This window comes from Geotrypetes seraphini, chromosome 14, assembly GCF_902459505.1.
Source record: "Geotrypetes seraphini chromosome 14, aGeoSer1.1, whole genome shotgun sequence".
Lineage (NCBI taxonomy): Eukaryota > Metazoa > Chordata > Amphibia > Gymnophiona > Dermophiidae > Geotrypetes > Geotrypetes seraphini.
The window spans coordinates 21813371-21832606 of record NC_047097.1 but is presented as its reverse complement, the minus strand read 5'-3'; the positions used below and the strand labels follow the sequence as shown (position 1 = coordinate 21832606).

General features: G+C 38.8%; 1 protein-coding gene across 1 annotated transcript in view; it reads right to left on the bottom strand.

Annotated features, from left to right (window-relative positions):
• Positions 1-1520: 1520 nt before the first annotated feature.
• SLC30A4 (solute carrier family 30 member 4) overlaps positions 1521-19236 on the bottom strand; it is a 29062-nt gene continuing 11346 nt past the window's right edge. Inside the window, exons 4-7 of the mRNA XM_033920266.1 lie at positions 17303-17495; positions 10870-10975; positions 6333-6467; positions 1521-5963 (exon numbers count right to left, since the gene is read on the bottom strand). Coding sequence (XP_033776157.1) covers positions 5812-5963; positions 6333-6467; positions 10870-10975; positions 17303-17495 — 586 coding nt within the window. The 3' untranslated portion in view covers positions 1521-5811. The remainder of the gene's footprint in view (positions 5964-6332; positions 6468-10869; positions 10976-17302; positions 17496-19236) is intronic.

Below are 19236 nucleotides of genomic sequence, written 5' to 3'. Positions count from 1 at the left end.
CACTGTCCCGACTTCACTGAATAGACTAGGCTTACGTCATCATATTATGTTATTTAAATGAACCTACTATGGTATAAAGACTAATATAGTGGCGTAAAAACGACACTAAAGATGACTAAACTTATGTCATCAAATTACACTATTAGAATAAGCCTGCTGAGTTATTTCTTAAAAGATACTAAAATTTTCCTATTGATCACATTCATTAATTCGAGAGGTTCATAGGCATCTGACCTACTATTTAATTTTATTTTATTGTATGGCATGCTAATGCTCTAGCTACAAGCTCTGGAATATATGGCCATCATCCAATTTTCTACTGGTCCACTTCACTTCCAGGATGGCATGACAAAAAAATGCATGCCACTCCATTTTCATATTCAGCCCACCAAGCCAAACCATGTTCAATGTGTATATCTATCGTACCCAGTAGTCAGCTCACGTGGCGGCCCTTAGGTCAAAGACCAGTGCCCTATTTGAGTCTAGCCTTACCTATGTATGTTCTGTTCCAGCAGGAACTTATCCAACCTTTTCTTGAATCCCTGAAGGGTACTTCCCCTATAACAGCCTCTGGAAGATCATTCCAAATTTCTACCACTCTCTGGGTGAATAAGAATTTCCTTATGTTTGTAAGGAATCTATTCCCTTGTAACTTTAGCGAGTGCCCTCTCGTTCTCTTTACCTTGGAGAGTGTGAACAATCTCTCTTTCTCTACTGTCAATTCTCTTCAATATCTTGAATGTTTCAATTATGTCCCCTCTCAGTCTCCTCTTTTCAAGGGAGAAGAGGCCCAGTTTCTCTAGTCTCTTATTGTATGGCAACTCCTCCAGCCCCTTAACCATTTTAGTCGCTGTTATCTGGACCCTTTCGAGTAGTACTTTGTCCTTTTTCATGTACTGAGTCCAGTGTTGGACGCAGTATTCCAGATGGGGGTGTACCATGGCCCGGTACAATGACATGATAATCTTTTCAGATCTGTTTGTGATCCCTTTCTTAAATCATTCCTAGCATTCTGTTTGCCCTCTTCGCCGCTGCACATTGCGCGGACGGTTTCATTGTTTTGTCTACAAGTACTCCCAAGTCTCGTTCCTGGGGGCTCTCTCTCCGAGTATAGCACAGGACATTCTGTATTCGAACATATGATTTTTGTTACCGACATGCATCACCTTGCACTTATCCACGCTGAACCTCATTTGCCATTTTGCGGCCCATTCCTCGAGTGTGTTTATGTCTCATCGTAGGTCTTCGCAATCCTGTGTCTTCACCACTCTGAACAACTTTGTATCGTCCACAAATTTAATCACCTTACTCGTTGTGCCAATTTCTAGGTCGCACAGGCCCGAGCACCAAATCCTGCAGCACTCCACTCCTGACGCTTTTCCAGTCCAAGTATTGGCCATATCTAAGCAACATTAAAATCATGTTTAATCCTGCGGTATTTAAACATCTGCCAAAAGAATTAGAAACTTTTCAAATATATAAAAGTTAGAGCAGAAACACAGAGTCAAGAAAAATACGAATAATTTAAATAAAAATCTTTATTTAGAAAGATTACAATTTTGCAGTTTTAAAATTTTGTTTTATAAATTTCATGGTACAGAAATATTAATAGCTGGTTCTCCAGATGCAGAGAAAATGATACAAATGAAACCTGACAGCTAATTAGGGATCCTTATTTTTGTACAAAAATACAGAAGATTTAATTGAATTAGCAATCATCAGATAAATCATAGTACAAAAAAAAAAAGGGCCTCATTTAGTATGCAAAAAAAGAATTTCTGCTTAGATGTGCATAAGGCTATTTGATCTAGTTTTCACTAGATTCCACCACACATACCTATAAGTTAAGTGCTTTCAAACTAAACAAGTCATCGGAACAGAGACTTGACTGTTTCACAATGACTAGTATCTATCTCTGGTTTTATTAAACATCTTTTCTAATCATTTGGTTTAATAATGTCATCACTGGATCAACCAACAGCAGTATCAGAACTAACCACTTAAAAAAAACAATATGTATCTTGATGTGCATACATACATACTGCAGCAGTAATACTGTTGCCCGAAATGCCAATGGCTTAGAAATAACATGGCTGTGCCAACCCAGTGGCTCAGGTGAAAAGTGCTGCCATGTGGAAGGTCCCCCAAGTTCAAGCTCGAAGCACAATCTTCCACCTCCCAGGTCAGAGGGGGATGAGAATTCTGTGGAAGCAGTATTCACAGCCCCGGGGCAGGGGTAGTTTTGGTAATGGCTCAAGAGCAACACCTAGTAGCTGGATTCAGGGCCCCAGGATTCTGGAAAGAGACATGGTACGTGGCCTTCAACCCAGGACCAGCACTGCAATAACTCAACTAGTCGCAAATGAAGTCTCGTGGCACCAGATTCCAGCATGGGTTTAAAATGAACCAGAGGTACAGAGGAGTAGAAGGAACAACAACAATAAAAAAAAAAAACAACCCATAAGCAGGCCATCATGATCATAGTAGTTTGGAATGTTGACTCTTGTATACGTCTTAATCCCATGTAAATGCTACCATACACTCCCAGTCCCATATATTCCTATAATCAGACCAATCCTGTCCAGACACAGCACTGCTTAATCAGTCAACCACAAGCTACCTTGTGGCATATCCGATTTTAGAATAAGTCTGGCATCAAGGTCCATTCACGTTCCATATGAAAATCTGCCATGCCTTGTCTACTATATACTTATTTTCAGCATCAACTTCAAACACAGCATTTGAGAGAGACATCATTTTTAACCCATCACAAGTTGCAAAATGGAGGGAAGTGTTTTTAATTAAAAGATCTTTCCACAAAACAATCGGGGTTTTTTTCCCAGAAAGTTTGAGCTGTGTGCGCAGCATTGATGCCAAGACTTTTCATCCTTCACAGCTTCTGAAATACTAGAAACCCTGAACAGAGGAAGATTTTCTTGTCAACCAGTGCATACTTTTTGCTCCAAAAACCAAGCAATGCACTACAATACTATAAACTGGCCACCGCAAGCAGATACTGAAAACAGATTTAAACAAACAAATCCTAGGTGAACTGTAGGTGGGCCTCTTAATCTTAAAATGTTTTTCATCGGGTCACATGTTACCAACCTGAACTTCACTACTGGAAGGCCGACATAAGAAAAGGGGGTAGGGTGAGGTAATACTGCCCGTTTACCCAGGTCAAAACAAACACACATACCACACTGCATTTAGACTCAGCACAATAAGGCCGGTTGCAATTACAAAGTAAAAATCTAGGCCAAGATCAGCACCAATTTTAAATGCACCTGAATCTATAGACAGAGGAGGAGGTTGAGATTACTCTTGGTCCAAAGTACACTTTCACCGCAACAGTAATACTAATAACATGCCAGGGAACTTAAGAGTATTCAGCTGTACAGCACAAAGCCAATTATTTGCCAAAAAGAAATGGAGGAGGGGGTCATTTTCATTCTTTCTAGTGTATCATCATACATTCAAACTTGCACATTTCAGTAACACACTAATGAGATCAAAACCCAGGTATTGCTTCCAGGTCTAGGAACTAGAATACAACTTCCTTATACTTTGCAATTCACGTGATGTAATACTCCTGTATTTAAAACGATTTCCCTGAGCACAGTTCCATCCTACAAACCGAGAAGGAAAAATTTCAAATCTGATCACTCACTTGTCAGACCTGCAACAGTGGTAGCTGAATCAGACTGACACTGCACCAAACAGCCCAGCAGAGAGAGAAATGAAATAATTTCAGAGTACTGGAAAACAAATGCTGAAGAGAATTAAAGATTGCATAAGTGAAAGGAAAGAATCCAATAAATTCCAAGACCTGAAGCGCATGTTACACATTTTTTTCACTTGTAAAATATTGGTTTTTAAAGACCAACAGAACATCTTCCTTCTGAAAAAGCCTAGCACAGTACCATGCTAAAGGCAGGGGTGTAGCCATGGAACAGATCTGGGCAGGCCTGGCCCACCCTCCTAGCAGCCATAGGCCACCAGCATCAAATCCTATATACTGCCAGCGGCAGACCTGGAAGCCTTCCCTCTGATGTGTTTGTTTTCCATCAGAGGGAAGGCTTCCAGGAGCATGTATGAACTGCTGCCAGCAACCTAAAGAGAAACAAAAATGCTGCATGATCTGGAGGTAGGAAGGAAGGGAAAGAGAGGCTGCTGCATAGGCTGGGGGCGGAAAAGGAAGGAAGGAGGTGCCCACCCACTTTGGGCTCAGATCCATCCAAAATTGGCTGCCTGGCTATGTCACTAGCTAAAGGTGACCCCCATATCCCCCAACATATGAATCATTACATAATACCAAAGTCTGAAAGAAATTCACACAAGAAAATCTTTCAGCTGGCTAGAAGTCTTTAAAAAAAAAAAAAAAAAAAAAAGTTCATAGCATTAATAGAGCAAAGAGACAGCAGTGGCGTAGCCCTTAGGAGTAGCACAGAAACTCCACTTAACAGCTTAAAATTAAGTCCTGGAATCTGCCCATTATCACCAGTAGCCTACCAAGGTGATTCTGTGATGCTGACCTTTTCTATGCCACAATACTAAGATACAGTGCATATGCTAACTCTTAAATACTTCTGCATTGCTGTAATGCAATGTGCAAAGCGTTAGTATGTTTCCTTAGACAAGAGGATCTCTAGTGCAGTGGTTCCCAACCCTGTCCTGGAGGACCACCAGGCCAATCGGGTTTTCAGGATAGCTCTAATGAATATGCATGCAGCAGATCTGCATGCCTGCCACTTCCATTATATGCAAATCTCTCATGCAAATTCATTAGGGCTAGCCTGAAAACCCGATTGGCCTGCTGGTCCTCCAGGACAGGGTTGGGAACCACTGCTCTAGTGGACTGGAATAGGAACAAGAGACTAATAATAAGGTTCTCCTCTTGCCTCTAAAGTGCTTTCCCCCATTTTTAGAGCCTGCCACTCTACCATCTCAGTCCAGTTTAAAGCAGGGCTGCTCTGCTACTTCCCCCACCTGTGTCTACCTTCTTTCCTTTTCAATGTCCTGTGGGGAACTTCAGACTCCAAACAGAAAGCACCTGTACAAACAGAGAATTAGAAGTTTGTAAGGAGTGGCTACAATTAAATTGGCTTATCTTAAAACATTAATACCAGGGCCACAGAACTGGACTACTATTGGTTCGTTAGAACAATGGCTATGAACTAGGCATTCAAATCCCATGTCTCACCAGCAACCTTTGAGACTTTGGATTGTACGCCATCTGAACAGGGTCTTCTTACTGTACCTGAATACTGCTCATTGTCCTGTGTTAATCCAATATATAGCTTAAGCTTTACCATCGCTATAGAAGTAGTTGGCAGAGGAGCTGGTGACTGCAGTTAAGTTTTGCTCCCTTTGTACTAAAATTGAGATGGGTCCAAGCTTCTCATTTAAATACTGAATTCCTGGTCACTTTAGAATGCAGGCCTTCTATCATTCGCTCCCAAGTGTCATTTTACGTACGAGTTGTGCAAATTTGCATCTTCTGTAAACAAAGCAGGTGCAGATACCCCTCTACCCCCCTCCATATAGATACACTTTTATTTTTAATAATTTCTAGCGAGATAACGTACTTAGTGCTTGTGTAAAAGTGGAAAGAAAGAATGTGAAAATACAGGGAAAAAAAAAAGCCATACAGAACTAATGGAAGGAGTGGGCGCTGTTGGTTATACCACCGATTTCAGTGGCATCTCTTGTCCCAAGGGAATCCTTCAGTTCTTCTTTAGTTGGTCTTTATTGCTCTCAAGTCTAACAGAATTGAGGTGTAGTGATAAGGCAGCAGTTTGCTGAATTCGGTTAGGCACTGAAACTTTGACAGCTTGCGCAGGTGTTCACTTCCTGTCTGTAACTCTGCAACTGCACGGAGCACTGGTACAGTCCATAAGTATTAAACAGTAAGTGCATGGTCTTGGACTGGACTTCCTCCCATTTAGATGAGCTACCAGGTCCTGAAAAATATAAAAACAGGAACAAAACATGTTGAAACTGCAAGATAAATGTTCTGAAAACCATCGTCATAATCAGGATTTTTATGTCTCAACCTTTATCTGAGATGCAGTGACCAGAATTGCACATAGTATTCGAGGTGAGGTCGCAACATGGAGTGATGAAAAACATTATAACATTGTTTTCCATGCCTTTCCGACAATTCCTAATTTTTTATTCAGTTTGATTTTGTACTGATTTTATAAACTGCCAAGAACTAAACTTGTGGATCAGTAGTACAAGTAAATGTTTTTTTAAAATAAATTTTAAAAAATGACTTAAAAATCAAAATGTTTATGCCAAATGCTCTCTCTCTCAGGAATCTTACTTACTAAGCTGCAAATGTACAATGGCGGTACATTTTCCTGTCGTTAAAGACCAGATATTAAGATCTTCTACTGAATGCACATCTTCGATTTTCATTATGTCTTCTTTTATACGATCCACATTCAAATGTAATGGAACACCTGCAGAAAATAAAACCACAATGAATTTCAATGATCACAATTATTGGTAACCGGGATACTACATGAAAACTTTAAAAGACTGTTTTAAGAACAAAACAGATGGATGTTTTACCTCTTATGCTGATAATGAGTACATTAAAATATTAGAAAAGCGCAACACAAAGAAAAACAAACCTGTGCCTCCTGTTTGTGCAGAAAGTGCAGTCGCTTACCTGAAACGGGGGTTCTCCATAGACAGCACTTCCCCCTCCCTCCTTCCCCTCTAAGATATGTATATATGACTTCTTCAGCTAGAGATAAAACTGAGTATCAAAGAGAGGGACCACTGAGGGTGGGAATCCCGGCACATGCTGAGTAAGCCAAAAGCTTACTTTTGCTATGGGATAGCACCGACACACAGGATCAGTCTAAGGACTTCACCAACAAGTGTGACTACATCTCCCCTGCTGGTCTCCAGAGAACTATCTGGACATTTTGAATAAATTATATACTGGGGTAGAGCATGAAGCCATTGGTAAGAGAAACACTGTGAAAGGGAAGAGACATCCAACATTTCCCTATGTGTAAAATGGAAATAAACATGTTATGGTGTCCTTGGCAACCCCAGGGGATCTCAGTATTTCAATTTTGATGACTCAGGGTCCACTCCAAGCACTGCTACACTGCCCTTGTCATAACACAGTAATTGTCAGACCTGAAGGGTATTAATGTAGAACAAAATCTTTTTCAGAGAAAGGAAAATGGTAAAACCAGAGGACATAATTTGAGGTTGAGGGGTGGTAGATTCAGGGGCAATGTTAGGAAATTCTACTTTACGGAGAGGGTGGTGGATGCCTGGAATGCGCTCCCGAGAGAGGTGGTGGAGAGTAAAACTGTGACCGAGTTCAAAGAAGCTTCGGATAACACAGAGGATTTAGAATCAGAAAATAACATTAAATATTGAACTAAGGCTAGTACTGGGCAGACTTGCACGGTCTGTGTCTGTATATGGCCGTTTGGTGGAGGATGGGCTAGGGAGGGCTTCAATGGCTGGGAGGGTTTAGATGGGCTGGAGTCAGTTTTAACGGAGATTTCGGCAGTTGGAACCCAAGCGCAGTACCGGTAGAGCTTTGGATTCTTGCCCAGAAATAGCTAAGAAGAAAAAAAAATAAAAAATTTAAATTGAATCAGGTTGGGCAGACTGGATGGACCATTCGGGTCTTTATCTGCCGTCATCTACTATGTTATGTTACTATGTTAAATAAGTCTAAAAAAAAAAAAGATTTTTTTTGCGTATGTTCCCATGGTGTAATTCTTAACTAAAACTAATACAGTGTTCTGGCATAACATATCTCCATTTATCAAGAGACACTGTTATGGACTTTTTCTACAGGTTTGAAAATGAATCCAAAATTTCCATATAAAGAAATATACATTACCTACAGGACATCTGATGAGTTAGCTTAGTTTGGACAAAAATCTGAGTTTTTGTGATCTGGCTTCTCAGGAGTCTTCCCTACCCTACTCAAACAGCAGATTATTTTAGCAGTAATCTTACATTGCTTCCAAACATTCACTCACCCGTCTCCTTCATGGGATCTAATCTAATCTTTGATTTTATATACAGATTCATCCCTACAAGAGGGCTCAACTTGGTTAACCAAATATACAAGAGATTAGAGGAAAACTATCTTTTATACCAAAATGTTTTATCTTTTATACTTAATTTGAAAAGGAAGAGTCATTAGTAAATTTCTGAAATAAGTAGGTCTTCAATGCTTTATGAAAAATGGATAAATGAGAGAACTATAGAATGAAAGTCATTCCCAATTTTTACGAACAAAAAAGAAAATTATCGACAGAAATTGGTCATAGTTTTTATTCTTTTAACAGTGGGAAAGCCAAGTTTAAATTTATGAGAACTCCTAGAATTAAAGATTTCTTGTGAATTAAGTGAAACAGAGACCAAAGGAGAAAAAAATACCATAAATGATTTTGAAAATTACAGTTGCAGACTTAAATTGGATCCTCCAATAAACAGGAAGCCAGTGAAGGAATCTCAATAAATTAATGTGATCATATTTATGTTTACCATATATCAATTTGGACGCCTTATTCTGGATAAGTTGTAGTCTCTTCAAATTGCATTTACTTAAACAAACAAAGCGAGTTACCATAGTCCAACTGAGATAGAATAATAGCCTGAACCAGAACTGCAAAATGTTGCTGAAAGAAATACTCTTCTAAGCATCTTTAGACTGATATAGCATTTTTTGCGACATTATTAATTTGACTAGATAATAAAACTAAAGAATCTAGAATAAAACCCAGAATTTTAGATGAGAAATCAATTTTCAGTGAGTCACCAGAGGCTAACAAAAACTGAACTAGGCAACGGTTCAATTTTTGGCCCAAACCATAATAATTTTGTCTTAGTGGTGTTTAATTTCATGCACACTGAGGATCAAGCTAGTAAAACAAAAGCTAAGGTCCTTCTCAACTACCATAAAAAATGTTTCGGATACATTATAGTAGATTCCAAGCAACATAACTAACTAAAGGCAATCATATGGAAACCAGAGACCAAAACATGTTTGGATTGTAATACATTTCAAACATAAAACATGCATTCTTCTCTATATCACATTTTAGGCTGAGTGGTGGGATAATTGCTGTACAGGCAGTCCCCAAGTTCTAGACACCCGACTTACAACTCATACTTAAGAGCACTTAAGACTTCTATTACCCTTTTCATTTATTACATCTTCTTCAGATACATCCATCTAAATTACCGATCCATTTTAAAGGTAATCCTATTGTATCTTCAATGAGGTCAGTTTGAGGAATATAACCCATGTATAACAGATTTGCTACATATTAAGGGTAATAGAGATTTTCAACCTGGTATGACATCTAGGATTTTTAGAATTTGGGGGTTTAAAGGTATTTATTATTTATCACAAGTATTGGATGAAACTGGGAAGATTAAGTTTTCCTAACCTTTCTATTGTAGTGGGAGGGGGTCCTGGATCATTATATGTGTATATGCAATTGGTAAATTGAAGAGATTGAATTTTTCTTGTGGAGTTCATGACAGAATTATTTCTTTTTTTAATCAATGTGATGATGTGCCTATTTCAGTTTCTTTATTACACAAGTGGTGGTGGAATATTACCTACCCGTACATATGATAAAATTCTACAAAATTGGAATGAGTTGGGAATTCAGATTTCTCTTCTTGATTTTACTCAATCTATTAATAGACTACCAAAGATTATAAAAGGATATGTTTGAAGAGAATGTACTTATAGAAATTTGCATAGGGCTTATTTTTCCCAAATTCAAGCTTTTCATGCAAATTTAACAGATACCCTAATTTGTATTAAATGTAATAAAGATCCTGGCACATTATCTCATGCTTTTTGGTTGTGTCCTTTGATCAACTCATTTTGGTCTGCCATCCTATTATTTTGGGGTTCTTTATGGGGTAATTCGATAGTGGGTTGTCCTAGGGGAATAATTTTTGGTAAAGCATCAGCTTGTGGGGTTTTTTGGCCAACTAAAATGTCTTTTATTTCAGAAAGCCTGTATGATTGGGCATAAATGTATTATGCAATTTTGGTTGCAGAAAGAATCTCCAAGTTTTTGGCATTGGAGGAATCAATTACATCGCTTATTTTTATTTGAGAGTTGGGAGTTTCGAGGTTCGCCTAAAAAAACTCATCTTTTTATGGAGGTTTGGGATCCTTATATTTAGAATCTTTCACCAAAAATACGAAGTTTGATCAATGATTTATTATGAAAATTAGGTTTACTAATTACATTCCAGTTATTTATTTTAATTCTTTATTTTTGTCAACTTTCATCTAGGGTGAGGGATTTAATTTAGGGGAAGATAGTGGGTAGGGGATGGAATTAAGGGGGGTGTAGATAAGATTGAATTAATTCATATGGAAATTAAATTTGAAAGAATGATTTAAATTTGTATGAAATATTATCGCAATTCTTATTGTATTGAATGTATTTTTGTATTATCCTATTGTACTGATTATTTGATTCTTTCAATAAAAAATTGTTATACATAAATAGAAAAAAAAAAAAAAAAAAATAGCACAGTTGCGGCTTTATTTGATTTCAACACGCAGTATTTCCAGTAGCATAAACTCCTACACTTCTCCTGAAGCAGATTCAGGACTGATGCATGGCCATCTTAAGAACAGTGTGTGGTTGTGCGTGCTGTACCTTAGAGGGAACACTGTAAGGGACAATTGGCCCTTTTGTCAGCTGGGAGCAGAGGTAAGCAGCAAGAATCTTAAAATCTACAGGTTTTGAATTACATACAAATCCAACTTAACAGCTTTAAAACGTTAACTCGTTCTTAACCTGGGGACTGCCTGTATTAGAAAACCCGTGCATAGCTTACCTTCAAGTATTATGAGAATGGTGTCTCGCATGATTCGTAGGGTTGTAAAAATCACCAGGACTGAGAATACGTATGTACAGATGGGATCAGCAATTTTAAACTCTGGCTAAAAGACAAACAGGAATAAACTTTCAGAGAGACAAGTTTAATACTTTATAATAGAAGAACACAGTTTAAACCATTATTTTCAATTTTAGAGGGAGGGATTGCCTATGCCCACATCACTGCAGAAGTCTACATAGTCCAATCTGATTGGAAAATTTTGACTTTTCATGGCAAACTATATAGGGGCAATAGATTATAATAAAGTTTTAAATAATGATCTCAATTTATAACCATGAATTATGAATAACTAATTTGTAACATGTGCTCAGAGCTCTGCCAAAGACCAAAGTCCATAAAGCAAGTCCCACCACCATGTCACATATCAAGTTTCAAGTTTATTAAGTTGTGATATACCGCTGTTACAAACCAATTGGGTGGTGGATCTTGCTATATGGACTTCGGTTGGCAGGACTACACATCTCAGACTACACTTCTCTGAGCACATGGTCCTGGTCAGCCTTTGACTGCAGGGATTGGGAACTTCCACTGGCACAATATGACAGGATCAATGAGACCTGTTATGGGGCGAGTACGGTGGGGTACACCTATGTGGACAGTTTAGAGATAGAAACATTCAACTAGAATCTTCCATTTTGGTTTGAGCACTACACAATTAGTTTTGGGCATTAAATTTATTAAATGAAATATTTTTTTTATACCAAATATTGTTTATTACAATACAAAATTAAGAAGAAACATTTATTTTGTTTGATGAAAACTGCAGGCTAGATTACAGATAGACTACTGTAATATTGTTTATTTAGGATGTGCTAAAGGATTGTTGAAAAGATTACAAACTGTGCAGAATACTGCTTTAAGAGTAATTTTTTCCATCTCTAAATATGATAGAATTACACCAAAATTTCATTACATTGGTTGCCAGTAAATGCAAGGATTTATATTAAGCTTTGTATTATGATTTTTAATATTCTGTAAGGCCAGGTGCCATATTATTTAGTAGAATTGATTTCATTACAAGTTCGAGGTCATTAAAATTTGATATACCACCTTATCATTTATTTCAAGGTGGTTATACATTTTAAAATAGGGTAAAAACAGATAACACAATTTAACATAACTTTAACAAAATAAACATACCGTACACGATTAAACAAAACAACAAGCAGGAAGATCAGGTCATATTGTACGGAAGCATAAGAACATAAGAAGCGCCATCTCCGGAACAGACCCTAGGTCCATCAAGTCCGGCGATCCGCACACGCGGAGGCCCCGCCAGGTGTACCCTGGCATAGTTTTGGTCCCCATATCGCTCCAAGCTTCTCGTAAAGAGAAGTGCATCTAGCCTACCCCTACCCATGTCACTCATAAGGAGATGTACATCTAACTTACCCTAATCCCATCTCTTCCATTTCTCTCTACCCTCCCTCAAACGACCCAACTCTCCCAGTCCCCTCCCCCCTCTTTTTGATCTCCCCCATCTCACTAACTCCAATCACCTACTCATTCCCCCCCCTCGCATGCCCATCTTCATCTCCTCATTGCTTGTAATTATGATCAACTGTAACCATGATCAATTGTAATTTCTTGTTAATTTTGTTCCAATACCTTCTTTACTTGTAAAGATAGTTTATTGTAATTTCTTATTAAGTTTTGTTTAATTGATGTGAACCGCCTAGAACTCCCTGGGTATGGCGGTATACAAAAATAAAGTTATTATTATTAAATCCTAGAATGGTGGATTCCGCAATTACCTCTTCTGGGAGAGCATTCCAGGTGTCTACCACTCGTTGCGTAAAGCAGAACTTCCTAATATTTGTCTTGAACTTTCCCCCCTTAGCTTCAGCCCATGTCCTCTTGTCCGTGCCACATTGGACATTGTAAATAACGTTTTTTCCTGCTCTATTTTGTCGATTCCTTTCAGTATTTTGAATGTCTCGATCATATCCCCTCGTAGTCTCCTTTTCTCAAGGGAGAACAACCCCAGTCTCTTAAGTCTTTCCTCGTAATCCAGCTTTGTTGCTCATCTCTGCACCCTCTCTAGCAGTATGATATCCTTCTTTAGGTATGGAGACCAATGCTGGACGCAGTATTCCAAGTGTGGTCTGACCATCGCTCTATAAAGCGGCATTATGACTTTCTCCAATCTACTTGTGATTCCCTTCTTTATCATGCCTAGCATTCTATTTGCGTTCTTCGCTGCCGCCGCACATTGCACCGACGGCTTCTATCTTCAATTTCCCGCACCAAAGACAATTACTGTATATACTTGAATATAAGAAGAAATTTTGGGGCCAAAAAATGGCCCCCCAAAATGTGGGTCTCATCTTATATACGGGTCAGCTGGCACCCCCATTAACATGGCTCCCAGGGCAGACCATCCTCTCCCTTACTACACCACCGACTACTACTACTAATCATTTCTATAGTGCTAGTAGACATACACAGCACTATACATCAAAACACTGAAGAGACAGTTCCTTCTCAAAAGAGCTTACAATCTAGTCAAGACAAACTGGACAAGAAGGTCATCAAAATACTGTGCTCAGGTAGAGGAATTTTATAATAATAATAATAATAATAACTATTCTTTTATATCACCATAACCAAAAGTTCTAGGTGGTTTACACTAAAAAAGAGCTGGACAATCAGCGAAATACAATAATACAGTAAAAAAAATACAAATATTTGTAAAATAGAATTTCAATAATAAAGCTCACCAAGTAATAAACTTATCGAACAATGCGGTCTTAATTTCCGAAAACTGCAATAGGATGACATAGCTTGCTGAACACATTTACCTAACCAAGATTGTTGCCTACCAGCTTGAAATGCCAAGGTCCTATCCAAGAAGGTCTTATATCTACTTAAGGAAGGAATGACGAGACAGATATTGGTGCTTAGCAGGTGGATTGGAGTTTGGAATTGAAAGCACCTTTAAAAACGTGGGCTTTGAGTCTGGATTTGAATATTGCCAGAGACAGAGCTTGCCGTATCAAGTCAGGGAGTTTGTTCCAGGCATAAAGTGCAGCAAAGTAGAAAGGACAGAGTCTGAAGCTGGCCTTAGATGAGAAAGGTACAGATAAGAGAGACTTATCTGATGAGCGGAGTGCTCGGGGAAGAGTGTGGGGAGAGAGGAGAGATATTGAGGAGCTGTGGAGCAAATACACCTTTAATTCAGTAAAAGGAGTTTGATCTGTATGCGGAAATGGATAGGAAGCCAGTGAAGTGACTTGAGGAGAGGGATAATGTGGGCTTAGCGACATTAGTGGAATATGAGGTGTGCAGCAGAGTTTTGAACAGATTGATAGTTTAGTGGAAGGCCAGCGAGGAACAGGTTGCAGTAGTCTAGGCGAGAGGTGATGAGGGTATGGATAAGGGTCTTGGCAGTACACTCAGAAAAAAAATGGGTCTGATTTTAGCGATATTGTAGAAAAAGAAACAAGTTTGGCAGGCTATTGGATATGTGAAGAGAAGAAGATTGTTAAGTCAAAGATTACCCCAAAAGTTGCAAACTGATGAGACAGGGAGGATGAGGGTGTTGTTCACAGAAATAGAGAATGGAGGAAGAGGAGAAATGGGTTTAGGTGGAAAGTTTAGGGCTCAGTCTTGGCCATGTTTAATTTTACATGGTGAAGAGATATCCAGATAGCGATGTCAGACAAGCAAGTTGAAACCTGGGACTGTATGTCTGTTGAGATTTCAGGTGTAGAGAGATCTGTCAGTTTTTGGCATAGAGGTGATACTAAAAGCCATGGGAGGAGATTAGAGCACTAAGGAAAGAAATGTAGATGGAAAAAAGGACGTGGTCCCAAGAGCTTTGGACTTCTTTTGAACCTCAAGAGGTCAATCAGACAATAGAGGTTTTATGTTCATTAAATAACTCCACAAACAGTTTAAATATTTGTTCACCATCTGTGATAAAAAGGTCTAGCACTTCACATTGCTCCATTAAAGCAATTGTTAATAAATCATTTACAGAGAGAATGATACCTGTTGTTTTGAAACATGCTGTAATGAGGCCACTTAAAAAAAAAAAAAAAAGAGCTTGGCGTCTACAATACTGTGGTAGATAATTTTAGACCAGTGTCCTCATTATCCTTTTTGACTAAAGTTTTGGAAAAACTATCATTAATTCAGATTCAAAGATTTGTTGATGAGAAAGATTTGTTAGATCAATACCAATTTGGTTTTAAATTTAAAGATAATACAGAGACCTTGTTATTGTCGGTATTGAATGATATTAGGGTGGGATTTGACATAGCAAGAGTATATTTGATGGTTACATTAGATATTAGTACAGCATTTGATACAATAAATCATCAGTTATTACTAAAAAGACTGCAAACGTTTGGGATTTCTGGAGAAGTACTGAATTGGTTTACATTTTTACAAGATCGACAGTTTCAGGTGAAGATAGGGGCTAGGTGTTCTTGGGGAAAGATCAGTTCAGGAGTCCCGCAAGGGTCCTCTCTATCTGCACTCTGTAAAATTTTGAGTTATCCGGAGTATGTTTTCAACTATATGCTGATATTCCGTTTTATTTTCAAGTTCATGAGTGGATTTCTGATACCTTTTCATTTGTATGAATACAGTTAAATCTTGGTCATCGGCTAAGAAACCAAGACTGAATCCATCTAAAAACAAGGTAGATTGAACTTTTAATTTCCAAGTACTTCTTAACTCTTCTTTGTCAATGAAGCCATACATAAAAACAATGATCAAGAAAGTATTTTTAAGTTGAAGTTGATACATTCTTTCAAAGAATTACTGAGTGCTATGAATTTTCTAACTGTAGTACAAGCCTATGTTTACCCATTATTTAATTGTAATTCACTATTAGTTGGTTTGCCTAAGAAAGAGCTAAGAGCAGTACAGGCTGCACAAAATGTGGCTGCAAGACTTATTTCAGGGTGTCCTCATTTTGGACACATTACACCGATTTTTAAAAAATTACTTTGGGTGCCTATTCTTTGGCATATCCAGTTTAAGATCTTGACATTCATTTTTAAGATTTTACATGATAAACCACCTTTTTGCCTTGCTGTTACCTTAAAAGTTCATATACCAGGACGTCCTTTGATTTCAGGTAATCAGGCTTTATTTGATGTCCCAGATTGTAGCCCTTTATTTGGTCTTGTTGCTCAGAAGCCTTCTATGGCTCTTATGGGAGATCTACATCTACAAATGCCTGTTACCTTGACACTGTTGCTCTTGTTCATCATCAAGTTACATAAAGCAGCCAATTAAAGGGTTAAGCAAATAAGACTTGAAATGTATACAGAGTCAATTTTTATGGTGGTGGGACCCCCAACTATGGAATGCACTTCTGAAGAGTATCTGAATCTTTGAATGAATTTAGAAAATGATTGAAAACATTGTTTTCTCAGGCATTTCCTTAAGGTAAATTGATCTGATTGGTAAGGCCCGACTTAGGGCAGGAAGAGGCGGTCTGAGCATACAGCGAGTGATTTCCTGCACTCGCTAGCGCTCCAGCTGCTTTCTCCTGCCTCTCCCACTGCCCTCTCCAGTCTCCCCCATGAAAAACCGTATTCATGGTTTTTCAAGATTCGCGGGGATTCCTGGAACTGAACCCCTGCGAATATCGGGGGAGTACTGTAGCAGATTGGGTGTATATAAATTTTGTTTTAAATTAAATTAAATAAATAAAGTTCCAAGACAGAGCCCTGATGTACACCAACCAATAGCGGGATTGCAGCAGAGGATGATTCACCACAGTCTACGCTAAAGGTGCGATGGGAAAGATAGGAACTTTTACACTGGTCATGTGTGGGCTGTATTTAGGGGTTCCCCTCCATTGAGTAGCTCAAGGAAAATGTTAAGATCAAATGCATTCTCCCTTTCCTGTCCAGCTCAGGACACATTTCCCTGCTCCCAAGAGAAGAGAGGAGTCTCTAGCATTATTTAAAATAAAAGTGTACAGGTCAAAATGAAATTACAATGCATATTCTTCAAATAGAAAGAGAAAAAGGAAGGCTAAATGGGGAAGGAGGAGTGGAGGTGCTGAAGGGTTGTGTATGTCTTGGTGATGCTGCATCCCATGTGTATGTTTGCAGTTTTGTATTGTTTTTTCATCAATAAAAAATTGTTATATCTTAAATGGAGAAAGGGGTGTGTGTGACAAAACCCATAGTATCACTACAAAGTTATATGGACCTAGGAAGGGCCCTGGCTGGACTGAAAATCCAGAAACCAGAAAGAGGTACACCAGTTGAAAATATATTCACTATAAAATTAGCTCAACTTGCAATAAAGCTGGTCTAGAAAGGCAAGTTTCAAGTATCCATGTCAATCTTCCAGCAGAAGATTTACTTCAAGCAGCATCACACATATAAAAGGGACACCCTACCTTAAAACGAATAATATAAGCAGCTATAAGGACACCAACACTCTGTACCAGGTCCCCCAGAGCATGAATAAATGCTGCTCTCACTGCCAGGCTGCCTTGCCGGGGATTCTGCTCCACACTTGTGGCAGAAGAGTTTGTTGGAGGATGATGAGAATGAGAATGGGAAGGAGGGTGACTCAGCAGAAATCCCATTCTGCAAAACAAACAGAAAAAAACTGTTAGACCAACATTTGAACAGCACAATCGACCCCGAGAATTGATGTGGAAGACAAATTTTATTGGGCCACGTTTTGGGGTTACACTTGTGTCGGGTCAGCTAAATGAGTTCCCAATACTAGTCAATTGTTCTATGAAACTGGGCAAAAGTAGGACTGTCCAGCTTACATACCGATTACAACATTGCATCCAGAGATATTTTATTTTGGCATGTCTCAAAATAAACGAGTTAAAATGCAGAATCCACCGTTCTAGGATTTAAGGGTAAACTAGATGCACATCTCCTTAAGAGTGGCAGAGTGATACGGGTAAGGGTAAATTAGATGCACATCTCCCTTGAAAAGTATACAGTGATATGGGGACTAAAATTATGCCAGGGTACACCTGGCAGGGCCTCCGCGTGTGCAGATCATCGGACTTGATGGACCCAGGGTCTGATCCGGAGATGACAATTCTTACGTTCTTATGTATATAAATTGTATTGCACTTTTTGCTGGCATTAAAAATGAAATAAAGTTAAAAATAAATAAATAAAAACATAAGGCAAAGATTTTCAAAGCATCCAAAAATTGCAGAAGTAATACTATAGACTTCAAGTTGCTGAATCGCCAAGTATACTCTGATACAGTATAGTAAAACAATACAACCCTATAAAAAACCTTTTACATTAGGCAGCACTGACAAACATGTCTAGTATCAGAAAAGCAGATGTAGGTCATAAGTTTTATTAAGTCATGTACAGAAATGATTGAATGTTTGTTAGATATCAGTAAACGGGGGGGGGGGAGGGAGAAACCCACCATCAGCACAGTGAGAAGGAAGATCTCCCAAGTGTAAAAATTATTTTCCTTGTTGTTTCCGTTGTAGGAAAAAAAAGGTGATGCCACTTAACTAGGCCCAACATCACTACTCGGAACCCAATTCAAAAGCACCCAACCAAAGGTTTGAGCAAGGCATTAAAAATGGGAAAAAAAAGTAGGGAAACCAAAGACTCGGTGTGTTTCTTGATTTATAAGAACATGAGAAAAACACCTTCACAAGGGTGACGCTCAACAGAACAGCATAGTGAACATAAGAAACGCCTTCACCGAATCAGACCTTTTTGGTCCATCCAGTCCGGTGACCCGCACACATGGAAGCCAAGCCAGGTGTTCCCCAATGAAAACCTGTTTACCCGTATCCATCGATGTGATTTGCAAGAAGGTGTGCATCCAACTTGCCCTTGAAACCCAGAATGGTGGTCTCCGTCACAACCTCTTCCGGGAGAGCATGCCAAGCGTCCACCACTCGCTGCGTGAAACAGAACTTCCTGGTATTTGTCCTGAGCCTGTCGCCTCTCAACTTCAGTCCATGACCTCTTGTCTGATTCACCAAGATGACCAAGGGTGCTGAAAATGTTTATTGTCTCAAGGTGGCCTGACGCATATGTGTTTCGGCCAACAGGCCTGGGTCTAGGGTCTTGTTGATTAATAAGGCAATATCTATTATATGGCTCCTTTTACTAAGGTGCGCTATGCATTTTAGCATGCCCATTATAAGTCTATGGACGCGTTAGTGTTTAGTGCACGCTAAAATGGTTAACGCACCCTTGTAAAAGAGGGGGGGATAGTGGTTCTGTTTGAATGATGAAGAGACACTGCCTGGTGATTAGTGCTGCCCGATTCAAATCGGTTCGTTTTTGTAAAAAAACGGATTTACCAATTCATCCCGATTAAAGT